This window comes from Echinops telfairi, unplaced genomic scaffold, assembly GCF_000313985.2.
Source record: "Echinops telfairi isolate 266 unplaced genomic scaffold, ASM31398v2 ScPeMD7_4;HRSCAF=17, whole genome shotgun sequence".
Lineage (NCBI taxonomy): Eukaryota > Metazoa > Chordata > Mammalia > Afrosoricida > Tenrecidae > Echinops > Echinops telfairi.
In genome coordinates this window covers 5,226,844-5,240,271 of record NW_022103900.1, presented here as the reverse complement: position 1 = coordinate 5,240,271, position 13,428 = coordinate 5,226,844, and the positions used below count along the sequence as shown (strand labels likewise).

Genomic DNA, 13,428 nt, shown 5'->3' with positions numbered 1-13,428 from the left:
CATTTTTTCACCGATGGGCACTTATAACCTGTCTTTTGCATCTAGCTAATACCACCAGCCAAGGAAGAAATATGAGTCTGCCCACTCTCTTTAAAAAAAAAAAAAGTGAGGGGACTTGGGGGGTGGGGGTGGATGCAAAATAGAAGAAAAAAAGTGAATCACATATACACTTGAAAGTTATACACTTTCTAATACCTATAGACAGCAAATCATAGAGGATTGTATAAATATCAATATTTGACAATAACATAATAAATAAAACCTGAAGCATTTAATTCTGGGGGGAAAAAAGACCGATGCTCTTGAAAACCCATAGGTTTGCTCTGAGTTGGAATCAGTTAAATGGCAGCAGACTGGTAGGGCTGCTTGGTATCAAACAGCCTAACCAAGCAAAGCCTGACATTCAGGAATCAGCTAGATGAGGAGCTGGACCAGGCAGCTGAGATAAACGTGTAGAGCAGAGAGATGGGGAGAGTAAGGTGGGCCTTACCCAGTTCCAGCCAAAACTGCATTGAGGAATGCAGGCCTACCTGGTGTTAATAGCTCCTTCGGTTATTCACGGCAGAAAACAACTAGAGCGTGGCAGCTACATGGTTCAAGATATCTTTCTAGGGTGATGGAATTTCCAAGACTGAATGTGGGGCAGATTACACAACTCTGAATGGAAAAGCCACTGAATCATATGCTTAAGAGTGGATTTTATGGCATATCAATTAGATCCAAACAAAGGTGGGGTTTTTTAAAGTTAATATATGAGGTGAAGCTTCAAAACGTTTGGGAAAAATTCCATTCTCTCTTTTAAGAAACATTTTATTGTGAATTAGGCGAAGGTCTACAGTAGCCCATTCAATAGTTCATACCTATTTTGTTTCAACCCATCCATTGCCACCCCCTCAATGGACCATCTCTTATCCCACCTCCTCCCTGTTTCCTGCTTCAATGCCTCTGTCCTGTCCTCAGGTCAGTGCTGCTCTTCCTCCATTATCTGTTCATTCTGCCAATAAGATACCTCCTCCTTCAGCCTTCTGATTGGTTCCTGTGGCATCCTTTTCTCCCTTATATTAAAGCCAGCAGTTGCTGAATAAAGCAACCTATTATTGTAGCCATATGCCTGAACAAGAGATAAAAAGTTTTGCCTAATTCATAAGAATTTTTTAGGATTTAAATTATTCCTATGAGGGGGTCTTCAAAAAAATTCCTGAAAAATGGAAATTAAAAGATAAAAGAATTTTTCCACGAACTTTCTGAAGTCCCCGCCTATATCCATGGACTACTTTGCATAGTAGCGGGCACACTGTAAGAACACCTGAAGTGTGGTTGTTTTTACAGCCAAAGGATTATTTCAGTGCATTTACAAAAAAAAGAAATAGCCAAAGACAAGTATTTTTACGGGAATCCACTGGCAAATATCTGGAACCCAAGAATCTTTTGCATACTCACCCTAGTTTGGGATTCACAGCAATTGCAGCAGGTTGATCCAGTTGAGAGGTGATCAGCCACTTTCTGTACCTTCCGTCGAGCTTAGCCACCTCGATCCGTTGAGTCCTGGCATCTGACCAGTAAATATGCCTGAATGTGGCGGGACAAAGTGCAATCATGGAAAAGGTTAGACTGGCCGCTCCTGAGGATGAAGTTTGAAGACAAGATCATTTCGTTTGGAAATTCTAGCTGGCAAGATGGCGTCTTGGAGACGCATGACCATCACATATAGTCCCCCCTCAGGAATGCCCCAATTTCTTCAGCCAGGGAACTACCAACCCAGCTGAACCCTCCCTCTAGGACCCGTCTTGATGGTGGACACAGCTCACATCTGTAGGATTCTGAAGCATGCGCTTCCAGGGAGAAGTCATGAAGAACCTGCGCTTCCTCTTTCAGCCAGGGCCTGCTGTCAGCAAGAGAAATCTGGAATCGCCTCCAGAGAGGAGAGGAAATGGTCAGGCTGCAGCTCTCGGCTTTCATGAGCAGAAACAGTCCCAGGTGTCTCTTTGTTCAATAACTGATTCAGGCTCAAAAAGAGGCGAAGCTTCCAACAAGAAGGCAGGTCTGCCACTGCTTGGCTGACTTTCAAAAGAAAATGTTGAAGCTGAAGTTCCCGACTCTGAGGCCCGGCTTTCTGGCAAGAGATGCTAAAATGCGCCTCCTTTGGGCCTGAAGGCACAGTGGGGACCTAATTAACTTCTTCAGAAATGTGCGCGTCTTTCAGAAACACCAGACAAGTTTGTTATAAGGTGAAAATTAATTTCTACTGCAAATGACTTTCCATTCTCCGGGACAGCGGTGAGTCTCTAAAATTTGCTCTGTCTCAACCATTTTCTATCGTTGGTTCATTGTCAAGAGCATGTGGGTTTCTGGGGAGGCTTCCGCTCCCACTCCAGGGAAGTCACTTGCTTAGAAATGCCGCTCCAACAGAAAGCACTTCCTCGAAGAAGCGGCTTCGTGATGTCTCCACCGCAGTTTGCGATCTTATCCATCTATCTGACGACAATCCTATGGAAGGTTCCTACTCTTAAGCTCATCCAAAATTGTGGGTGTGGCCCCTGGGAGTCTAGAAGTTTTCTAGAGTAGAAGAGAACTCACATCGCTAGTTACTCAAATTCAAATATTAAACAGGAGTCAAATTTCCAACTGGTTCAGTCTACACAGCCTGATCAACAGGTTGGTGATTTCCCAAACTTTTCCATGGCACACACAGAAGGCGGGAAATAATACTGTTTAGAGGCCACCCTGGAGTCCTGGTGGCTGGAGTTGACGCCAGCCTGTGAATCACTCAGAGGCAGGAGGGGCTGACTGTGTTGCTATCTGGACCCAGCTATAACGGAAGTGCCGTGGAGAAAGGCAAGGAGCACTGGTGAGGAAAATAAAAACAGGCAAGAGGGTGGTAGACGTACCTTCCAACCCAGTCCACGGCTAATCCATCTGGCTGCACTATGTATCTCAGGTTCAGGTCCACTTTCTGCACCAGATTATTGCCCCCGGTTTCAGCATTCAGGATGTACGTGCGTTTGATGGAACCAAAATCAGAGCCCTCCCCTAGCACAGAGTAGTACACCACACCTGCGAAGGCGAAACACGTGGGTCAGTTTCATATGAAGAACGTCTGCTAGTGTGCTTTGGAAAGTGGATTATGGCAAAAGTAGTTAGGCTAAAATTTAACACCTGATCATTTGATCTCCCCTTTGGCCCATTTTAAAGTTGCTATATTTTTTTGCTTCCTTTTCAATTGAGGTTTTTCTCTATTTTATTTTGTTATTGTTAGCTTTTGTGTGTGTGTGTATATGAATTCCAGCATGGGTGAATCTGTAGGGACAGTCCCTGGATAATGGTTTCTTGGGGGTCTGGCAGGGGAGGTTGGGGAGAAATGGGGAGCTAATAACAAGGAGGCGGGAAAGTAGGAAATGTTCGATCATTAATTGTGGTTGACGAATCGTACAACTCTTTTTGATATGATTGAACTATTGTATTATGTGGGGATTCTATCCCAATAAAGCTGGTTTAAAAAGAAATCTGCTATTCCCGGTGACACCAAGGTCAATTAGCATGACAGCGTTCACCGAGAAGGCAGTGTTCACATCCCACTTTAGTTAGCAGTGACGGGGGTCTTAAAATCTCTTGAGCAGTCATCTAAAGTACAATTTCTGGTCTTTTCCTGTTTGGAGGAAAGGAAAGTGATGAAAATTAAAGACACACGGAAACTATCAGCCCAATGAACTAATGGACACAGGAACCTCAGTCTCCATGACTCTGAGATTAGAACTCTAGTGCCTGGTTGCCACTACCAACCGCTCCGGAAGAGACCACATTAGAAAGTCCTGGGAAACAATCACATCAGTGTGAATGAGGGGGGCTGTGGAGTGGAGACCCAAAGCCCATCCGTAAACATTTGGACATCTCCTTATGGAAGGGTCACAAGGAAGAGACGAGTCAGTCAGGGTGCAGTGTAGCACCATTGAAACATACAGCTTTCTTCTAGTTCTTGAATGCCCCCCCAACCCCCATTAGCATGACCCCAATTCTACCTTACAAATCCGGCTAGACCAGAGCATGTACACGGGTACAGATACGAGCTGGAAAAACAGAGAATCCAGGACCTATAAACCCCTCAGGACCTATATTGAGGGTGAGGGGAAAGTGGGGGAAGAAAGGGGGAACCGATCACAATGATCTACATATACCCACCTCCCAGGGGGATGGGCAACAGAAAAGTGGGTGAAAGGAGACACCAGTCAGTGTAAGACATGAAAGAATCATAATAATTTATAAATTATCAAGAGTTCATGAGGGAGGGAGGGAGGGAGGGAGGGAGGGAGGGAGGGAAGGAAGGTGGGGGAGAGAGGGTAAGAGAGGGAGGGGAAAAAATAAGGAGCTGATACCAAGGTCTCAAGTAGAAAGAAAATGTTGTGAAAATGAAGATGGCAACAAATGTACAAATGTGCTTGACACATGGATGGATGCATGGATTGTGATAAAAGTGGTATGAGCCCCCAATAAAAATTTTTTTTAAAGTCCTCAAAAGAGTGGGAGAAAAATGTGGACTAAAATGCACAGTCATAAAGAAAGTAGACTTATTGCTCAGCTAGAGATCAGTGGACTCCCAAACTGGAGAAAACAGACCCAGGACTACCGTTCTTAGTCCCCCTTCAGGTCTGGAAATGAACTACCCTCATGGCTCCCTGGTCAGCCCAATACCAGACGGGTCTCTAGGGAGAATAGTAACACTGGTGACGCCAGCAGTAAGATTCAGCTGGCTCTTACCGGTTCAGCAGGAACGAAGCCTAATTTTCGGTTGAGTTCAGTGAACCGGTTGTTAAAATGGCACTTGTAACCAGGGCTCTCTCTAAATGTGGAAGTCACAAACTTACATTCCTTGCTCCTTTTGCGAACGATCATCTGCACAACAGATACTGGAAGCACTGCAGTAATGTTCATTCTACCCATACGTACAAAAATGACAGAGCTATGCTTGTAATACTTATAAACTCGTTATACTCTTGATGAAATACTACGTTTTTATTCCCTTGCGTGTGTTACGTCAGAAAACAAACATAACCTAAAGAGAAAAAGTGTCAGACAACCAGAGGGTGACATGCTGTCATTCGTTTCAGCTTCGTGAGAAGCCCCAAGTTCCCACGAGTGAATCATGCAATTACTAAAAGTGTTCCAAGAGCTAAAAATATTGTCAGAAAAATTGCTACAAACTCAGCAGAAGCAGAAAGGGGTTTTGCAAAGATGAACACAATGAATTCCAGAAGTCGCCTGCTTCTAATCTATCGACCCAAGGACGACTGCCTTTGGGTCGGCCTCTGGAGGAATGGGATCCTGCTCCTACAGGGAAAAGAGGGTTAGGGATTAATCACACCGCAGATGAGGCTCGATGAAAGCAAAGAAGATTGCAAGTGAGGAAGGCAATCAAGAAGCAATAGAGAAATACCTTAAATAATAGTTACTGGTTTTTGTCAGATATTATTTAATATGTTTTCATTAATATTTTAAAACTCTTTCATAAAACATACCTCAGTTTTGTTTACTTCTTTTACTGTTCTTATTTAAGTATGAACTGTATGAAATAATAAAGCAACCTTTGAGTACATCACTTTCTTATTCTTAAGATGGTCATTATGGCAGTGAGCCAGTTGTAAAATTATCTGAATTCTACCACTGAGTGAGGTATGTACATGTTAGAATGTACACTGTTTCGGATCAAACAGCAAAAAAACTTTTTTAAATTACATTTTAAAAAGCCTCTGTTAAGGGAACTCTAGGTGAGTAAGGCTCATAATCGACATTTTCACTTGCTCACAGTGTCTGAGAATCCTAACAAAGAAAAATGGCATATTTCCATGAACTTTGTGACACTCCCTACTATTTCAAGCAGAGCCTATTCACTCTCACATGCTAGTGCTAAGCTGTAGTCTGGGCTGACTATGTAGATACACCAGGGCCAGGCTGTTCTGAGCGATAAAAGCGCCATGTAAGTGAGGCGTTCAGCTAATGTGCAAACTAAAGGGTAGTAGAAGGTAGGCATGCATGTAAAAGACATAGAAGGACCAGGATTTTTTGTTTTCAGGATTTTTAAGATATGTTCTGAGCGCCTGCTGCAGGCACCACTCTTAAAAGGCTCCTTGTACTGCATAACTAAGTGTGAAATTGCAATCATAAATCTTACACTGGCATAGTCAGTCTCAGAGGTAGGAAGGCAGAATGAAATCACTATACTTATTTTATAGGTGAAAATATGAGATCTTCAGAAGCATTTAGACCATAAAGCGAGTAGCTGAGGTGGAGGGCACAGGAGGGGTGCTTTCTGCCCCCAAGGTCACACTGACTCACCTCTCCCTGCTGACCCCGGGGAGAAAGGGAAGGCCCTGTGTTCCTGCAGATGGACCGTCTCAGACACTCTATACACGGTCTCCAGGAATCAGAATTGACTCAGTGGCAGAGGGCTAAGTTTGGGGGCTCCAGACATTACTCCTGAGAGACGTCACAGCAGGCATGTCACTCACGCAATGAATTTTCCTGAACATCTATCCCGACACTATCTTAGATGTTAATAGGGGTGCACAGAGATGAGCTGGATTCACTCTCTGTATCCAAAGGGTAGATTGGGAGAAAAGCACAAGGGGGATTCAAAGAGTTCATGAAAATATTCCATTGTCTTTTCATTTTATTTTTCCGCAAACTTTTTGAAGCATCTTTTTTTTAATCGTTTTATTGGGGTTTTGTACAACTCTTATCACAATCCATGCATACATTCATTGTATCAAGCACATTTGCACATCTGCCGTCATCATCATTTTCAAAACATTCTCTTTCCACCTGAGCCCCTAGAATCAGCTCCTCATCTTGTTTCCCTCCCTCCCCCACTCCTCCCTCCCTCATGAACCCTTGATCAATTATAAATTTTTTTTTCATGTCTTACACGGACCAGTGTCTCCCTTCACCTACTTTTCTGTTGTCCCTCCCCCTGGGAGAGGGTTATATGTAGATCATTATCACAATGATCCCCCTTTCTTCCCCCACCTTCCCCTGACCCTCCTGGTATTGCCACTCTCAACATCCGTCCTGGATTCCAAAGCATCTTCTTCCATGGATTCACTGTGATGACCCAATGTAACTCCTGCTCCATAAAACCCACCCAAACCCAAACCCACTGCAGTAGGGTCAACACCCACTCACAGAAACCAACATACGGTGTTCCTGAGACTGTAAACCTTCCTGGGAGCCAACAGCCTCATCTCTCTCCAAAGGAGCTAATGGATTTGAACTGCCAACCTTGGCAACCAGGATTCCTTGGCTTCAGTTAACCCACTGCCATTAAGTCAATTACGACTCACAGGGTTGCTGAGCTTGACCGCCTTATCTGAACAGCTGGCGGGTTTAAAGCGCCAATCTCCTGGTTAGTAGCCTCCCTTTGGAAGACTGCCATCGAGTCTTTTCCATCTCCTAGTGACCGTTTTGGACAGAGTAGAACTGCCCGTTTGGGTTTCTGAGATTTTATGAGAGCCGGGTCCCCATTACCCCCACCCCTACCCACGGAGAAGTGGCTGGTAGATTTGCAGCTCAACGTGTAACCCGCTGGAACACCAGTAAAGGTAGGTGTGAAATACTACGGGCTCAGGTGTGTGTAATCAGGGAACAATGAGAGAAGGCATTACAGGAGATGGCATTGGAGTGGCATCTTTGAAGTCCCAGTAGAAATGTCCTAAGAGCGCAATAGCAGCACAGAACAGCATCTTCCTAAGCAAAGACAATGAAACAGTAAGAAAAGGGGGCGTGAGGTGGTCCTATAGAGATAATCTCCAGTGGTGGAGGACGAGATTTGGCGAGAAGTCAAGAAAGATTGGCTGGGATGAAAGGTCGTAAGAGGTGTTAGGAACAAGCTGGAGAGATGAGCTTCATCTTCTAGTGACACAACAAAATCCACTCCCTACAATTTAAGGTCCATCGAATCCAACACCTAAAATGTAATTAATTCAATGACTACCAATGACAGACGTCCAGGTGTGTACTCACTGAGGCCTGTGCCCTCGTGATCCCAGTCATAGTCAAGGGCTTGAATGTGCTCATCTTCCAGGTAGTCGGAGAACTTTTCAGAGGAGAGATTATATTTTCGAATTCTAATGTTGTCAGGCAGTAGTAACAGAGGAGGGTTTCCTGTCAATACATGAAGAGCTGCATTACGGTTTTGCATTCTAAGGGAGCCTTTTCATATCCAGTACTGTCAACAATGCATAGCAGGTACCTAATTCACAAAACTTTGGAGTAATCTGCCTCTTTGCTAATCACCAGAGCTGACTACCCAACCTGGTTGCAAAATCGATGACCTTGCCTGTTATCTCTACTTCAGGGGAAGAACTTGGCATCGTTTTTGAGGTGTATGATCACTTCTTTATTCTTGGTTCTCTACTCAGAAAGAGGTTTGGAGTGAGGTAAGACAAAGAAGGAATTTTCCCCCCATTTACTAATATAATGACCTCAGTTTCATTGATTTTTATTCCTTACTCTATTACCATTAAACAGGCAATATGTAGACATCCCATCTCTCACGGGAGAAAAAAAATGTTTAATAAAACAAAAAACAAAAACAAACCCGCTACTATCAAGTTCATTCCAGCTCATAGTGACCCTATTCAGGGTGTCTGAGACTAGGGATCTTTATGGGAACAGACAGTCTCATCCTTCTCCAGCAGAATGGCTGGTGGGTTTGAACCTATGTCCTTGTGCTTAGCCATCAAGTGCTTATCCACCAGGGCCATCAGTCTCCTTCTAAAAATCTACTAGTAAGTTCTCATTCCTTACACTTTACTGGTAGATTTTTAAAGCTTAATAAGCTCTATACCTTGATTGAGCCTCTAGCTAATGAGGGAAAGAAAAAAAGAGGGAGGAAAATACTGCTTGCTCTTGATTTTTATCTAAAGCCACTATTTCATTGCTAATGAATCTCAAGATTCACGGCTTGAAATTTTAAAATTTCATTTACTTGAATAATGTCAATCGAATCAAATTCAAGTAACTTTGTAACAGTTCATTATTTAGGACCTTTCTCTGGACCATTCTAATTTATTCTCCTCAATTCAAAGATTAAAACATTTTTAATTTGGTACTTAATTACCAAACGAACTATACAAATGCTGTCGCCCTCGTTTTCATTAGCATCAAAAAGGCTTGAAGGACAAACCCTGTAAGCCTGGTGAGCAATATGTATGCATTAAGAACTCCTTTTGTTTGAAGATACTGAGCCATCATTGCACCTTAACTTGCAAAATAAAACCGCGATTTCTTATGAAGTCCCTTAACCTGTAGCACAAACTCCTAATCTGTAAATCATACTGAACTGTACTCCTAAACGAGGTGTACTGATTTAAATCCAACTTCTGGATACATTACGCTTATAACATATTCTTTCGCTTGTGTTTTTTGGGTAGTGCTCAGGGCTGCTTTATATCAGGTCTGATTCTCAGATACTAGAATAAGGTTACAATGTATTCCTTACTCCTCCCCCCAAAATCAATGGACCCCAACAGGACACCGTCAAACCTTCGGCTTCACAACGCTGGCCGAAGTGTTCACCCATAGACGTGAATCCCTCTGCACATGCACACTCGTAACTGCCTTTGGTGTTGTGGCACTCCTGGGGACACGTCCCAAACTGGTCACACTCGTCGATGTCTGTAGGCAGAATAAATCAAAATGGCACCTCTGCTCCCACAGACCCTGTGTCTGTTTGAATTCACACTCACCAAGAGGACCGCAAAGAGCATAGCGGAAAGCAGGGGCAAGCGCCAACCTCCGTGGCACACCTACTAAGTTTCAGCTGTTGTGGCACACGGTGGTTTTTGAACTATTTTCCATTTAACCTTCCAAAAACAGTCCACGAGGCATAGACTGATGGAGTGTCCAAAGCTAATGAGTGACAGACACGGGTTCAAAATAAAGCCCCGAATCTGCTCCACCTCAAACAACAGCAAATGTCCCTGAGTCCATTCTGACTCGGAGTGGCCCCACAGGGCAGGGGAGAACGCCCCTTGTCTTTCTCCCTTGGAGATGGCTGGTGGTTTAGAACTGCTGACCTTGTGATGCATAACACTACTCCACCAGGGTTCCTAATAGGCAAGTAAAAATGTCCCTTGTAGTACAGTCCCTTGTCAGTTTGTTATTGTTATTGCTTGCTATCCCTTTCCTTTTGCTCAGAAATGAGTCATTGATTTGGTTTCCAATTGAGTTCTGAAACTTCATCTCTCCAAAGAAATTTTTATAAACATGTGGATGTGACATAACATGAGTTGGAAGTAGAAAATCCCCAAATAATTAAACAACTAAAATCAATCTCATCATTTGTCTGACTTAAATGGCTATGTAATACATATGTGATGCTTGGCATACGATGAAGAAAGTACAACTTGTATTTACTTATTTATTTTAATAAGCTGACTTGCTGGTACAATAGCAGCCATCTCACCAATAATCTGACCTTTAAAAATTCCTATCAATTCCACAAACATCTCCAGAGCAGGCACTGGTAAGAACGCACGTATACAGAGGGGGAGAGCAATTGATACTCTTGAACATATTAATCTCATTAAGAGAATTAGCATGATTTCAAAAGAGAAAAAAGAAAAAGAATGGATGGATGGAGAATATAAAAGGAACAATATACTTTACCTATACATAAATTTCGGTTCACAGTGCCTGGTTTGAACCCAGGTCTACAGGTGCAGATAAACCCTCCTTCGTTTAATTGGGTACAGTTATGTTGGCATAGATTTTCAGCACATGATCTTTGTTCTCCTACATCTGAAAAACAAAATCCCAGCATTAAAAGAGGCAGGTCAGTCACAAATGAGTAGTGAGGGGCTGTATGAGAAGGAATGCCTACCCATTGAGAAAGTATTCTCTGCCCTGCCAATGACAGGGTTTTAAAGATGAGCCCTTGACATAAGCCCATGTAGAGAATTTGGGAACCTAGGCCTCTAAATTCTCATTTCTGCTAATGGCAGGATTCCTCTCCATGTTTACCCATTTACTGTCCTAACAAAAGACTATGGTTAAGAATGTGCTTGACTGCATCCTGGCCAACACTTGGAAATAAACATGTGTATATGTCAGTTGATCAGTGTTTCCAAATTTTAGACTCTTATCATTTCTTCCTGGAACTTTTTAAAAACCAGTTATCAATTATCTTAATCTAGCTCCTAAAAGGATATAGAGAGGCATAGTCAAAGTAGAGTGGTTTTAGACACAGAGGAAACTGGTTTATCATATAACCCCACTCGAGAGGAATGAATAAGAGAATGGCAGGTGAACAGATACATTGGGTGGTGTAAGATATAGGAGAAAATAAAGGAATAACAATAATAATATTTACTATAATAACAAGGGCTCTAGGGGGGTAGGGTGAGAGAGGGTGAGGATAAAACGGAGTTGATATCAAAGAGTGCCAGAAGAAAGAAAACGTTTGGAAAAGGATGGTGGTAGCAATTGTACAATCATGCTTGATCGAACTGAAATATGGATTTCTATATCTGTAAGAGCTCCCGGTAAAAATGGGGGGGGGGGCTGATTTGACACCTTGCTGTGTCACATTCTAGCAGCATAATCCTAAACCAAATAAGCAACCACTCCCCACCTCTAAGTATATCATCACCTCACTCACTGCAAAGATTAATTCATCTAGCAATATAGTGACTGACACGCAGCAGGTACTCAGGAAGGAAAATAATCGTCATCAAGGTTAGTGTATAGTAGCCAAGATGATGGAGCAAGTGGTGACGGTAGGAAAAGTCATTGGATATTCAGTTCTCTGCAGTACTGAAGTCCAGGGTTGGGATGCTCTGGGATTGAACCTGGAAGTGCTGAGCACAAACTTAATACTGCTTTCTTTCAGCTGTCAACACTACTCCACCAGGGTTCCTAACAGGTGAGTAAAAATGTCCCTTGTAGTACAGTCCCTTGTCAATTTATTATTGCTATTGCTTGCTATCCCTTTCCTTTTGCTCAGAAATGAGAGTCATTGATTTGGTTTCCAATTGGGTTCTGAAACTTCAGCTCTCCAAAGAAATTTTTATAAACACCTGGATGTGACATAACATGAGTTGGAAGTAGAAAATCCCCAAATAACTATGTTTGTATTTTTATGACTTTTATGTTGGTATTTCTGGATCTTATGCAACAAACACAGCTTCCTAGTCTGGGGAAAACACTGAACTGAGAGTTGGCTTCTGGAGTGTGCCCAAGCCTGGCACAGGCCCTCCCTGCTCCTTCAGGGACCAGATGTGGCAGGGAAGACCTTCACCAGCTCGCCCCCCCAACACTACACTGCTCATCGCCCAAAGTTCTGATCTCTGCCGGCATCAAGCCAAGCCATGTGGTTTTCTTCTTGTCATTCTTATCCATTTGCGTCTCTCCTCCTCAGTCTCTAGCTACCTCCAAATCCAGGTCTTAAAAGGTCACTGACAAAGGTGAACCCAGATAGTGAGAAATAACAGGATGGAATATGGTTTATCTCCAGAAACCAGTAAGCGCATCTATCTCTAGAAGAAAATGTGTCTTGATCACATAATACTCCAAGTATCTGAGTTAAAGACATTGTGGTATCTCCTGATGCAACGCTTTCAATTCGGACTAGATGTATATCCATCTTCCACATCGAGCGATACGGTCGAATTGAACCACAAGGCCCCTGAGGGCCCAGTGACCCCTTCAAAAATGGAAAATAACGGGGAAAACCCTCAATGACAATGAATGGAATGCTGCCCTTGGAGTGCTTTAAAAACACACACATGAAGTCTTCTAATACCGTTTTGGCTTCAGCTATTAACAACTATATACTGCTTAATGAGACGATTCATATTTCCCATTTCTTCTTGTGTAAATTCTGCGTCTTCCCAGGAATATATCCATTTCTTCCAAATGTATCCAACTCTTCTAAAGTTCTTCATGGTATTCCCTTGCTACGCTTTTAATTTCGGAAAGGTCAGTAATTATATCCATTCTACATTGAATCCTGAGCCAGGTCCATAGCCCTTCTGCATTTCTCTGTGAATAATCAAATATGCAATCTCCGGGGTCTAAAATAGGTGATGTGACGAGAGGACCCAGGGGGTAAAAGACACTCTGGCCAAAGCACCCCACAAAGTGTCCACAGCCTCAGGGAGCGAGGGTCCCTAACAAGAGCAGAAACCATGTCGAGATGGGGTCTGCCTCAATGTGTCGACTTTGCAACTCCTTTCACTGGAAAGCAATAGCCATCTTTCACCCACCTAACAACCTGCTTTCCCAAATCCAGACCCATAAACTCACTCTTTTCCCGCTTCATGAAGGCGAGAGAACAACTACAGACGGAGAAACAGCAAACATGTCAACCCAGCGTTCAGGTCTTTCTTGTGTCGTCCGGCGGTGCTCACCAGAGTAAGGTCTCCCCTGATTGTTAAA

General features: G+C 43.1%; 1 protein-coding gene across 1 annotated transcript in view; it reads right to left on the bottom strand.

Moving 5' to 3' along the window:
- Positions 1-13,428, bottom strand: part of LRP2 (LDL receptor related protein 2) — a 206,496-nt gene that overhangs the window by 16,299 nt on the left and 176,769 nt on the right. The window contains exons 63-67 of the mRNA XM_013004950.2: positions 10,660-10,791; positions 9,535-9,666; positions 8,011-8,151; positions 2,889-3,054; positions 1,441-1,569 (exon numbers count right to left, since the gene is read on the bottom strand). Of these exons, the coding sequence (XP_012860404.1) occupies positions 1,441-1,569; positions 2,889-3,054; positions 8,011-8,151; positions 9,535-9,666; positions 10,660-10,791 (700 nt within the window). The remainder of the gene's footprint in view (positions 1-1,440; positions 1,570-2,888; positions 3,055-8,010; positions 8,152-9,534; positions 9,667-10,659; positions 10,792-13,428) is intronic.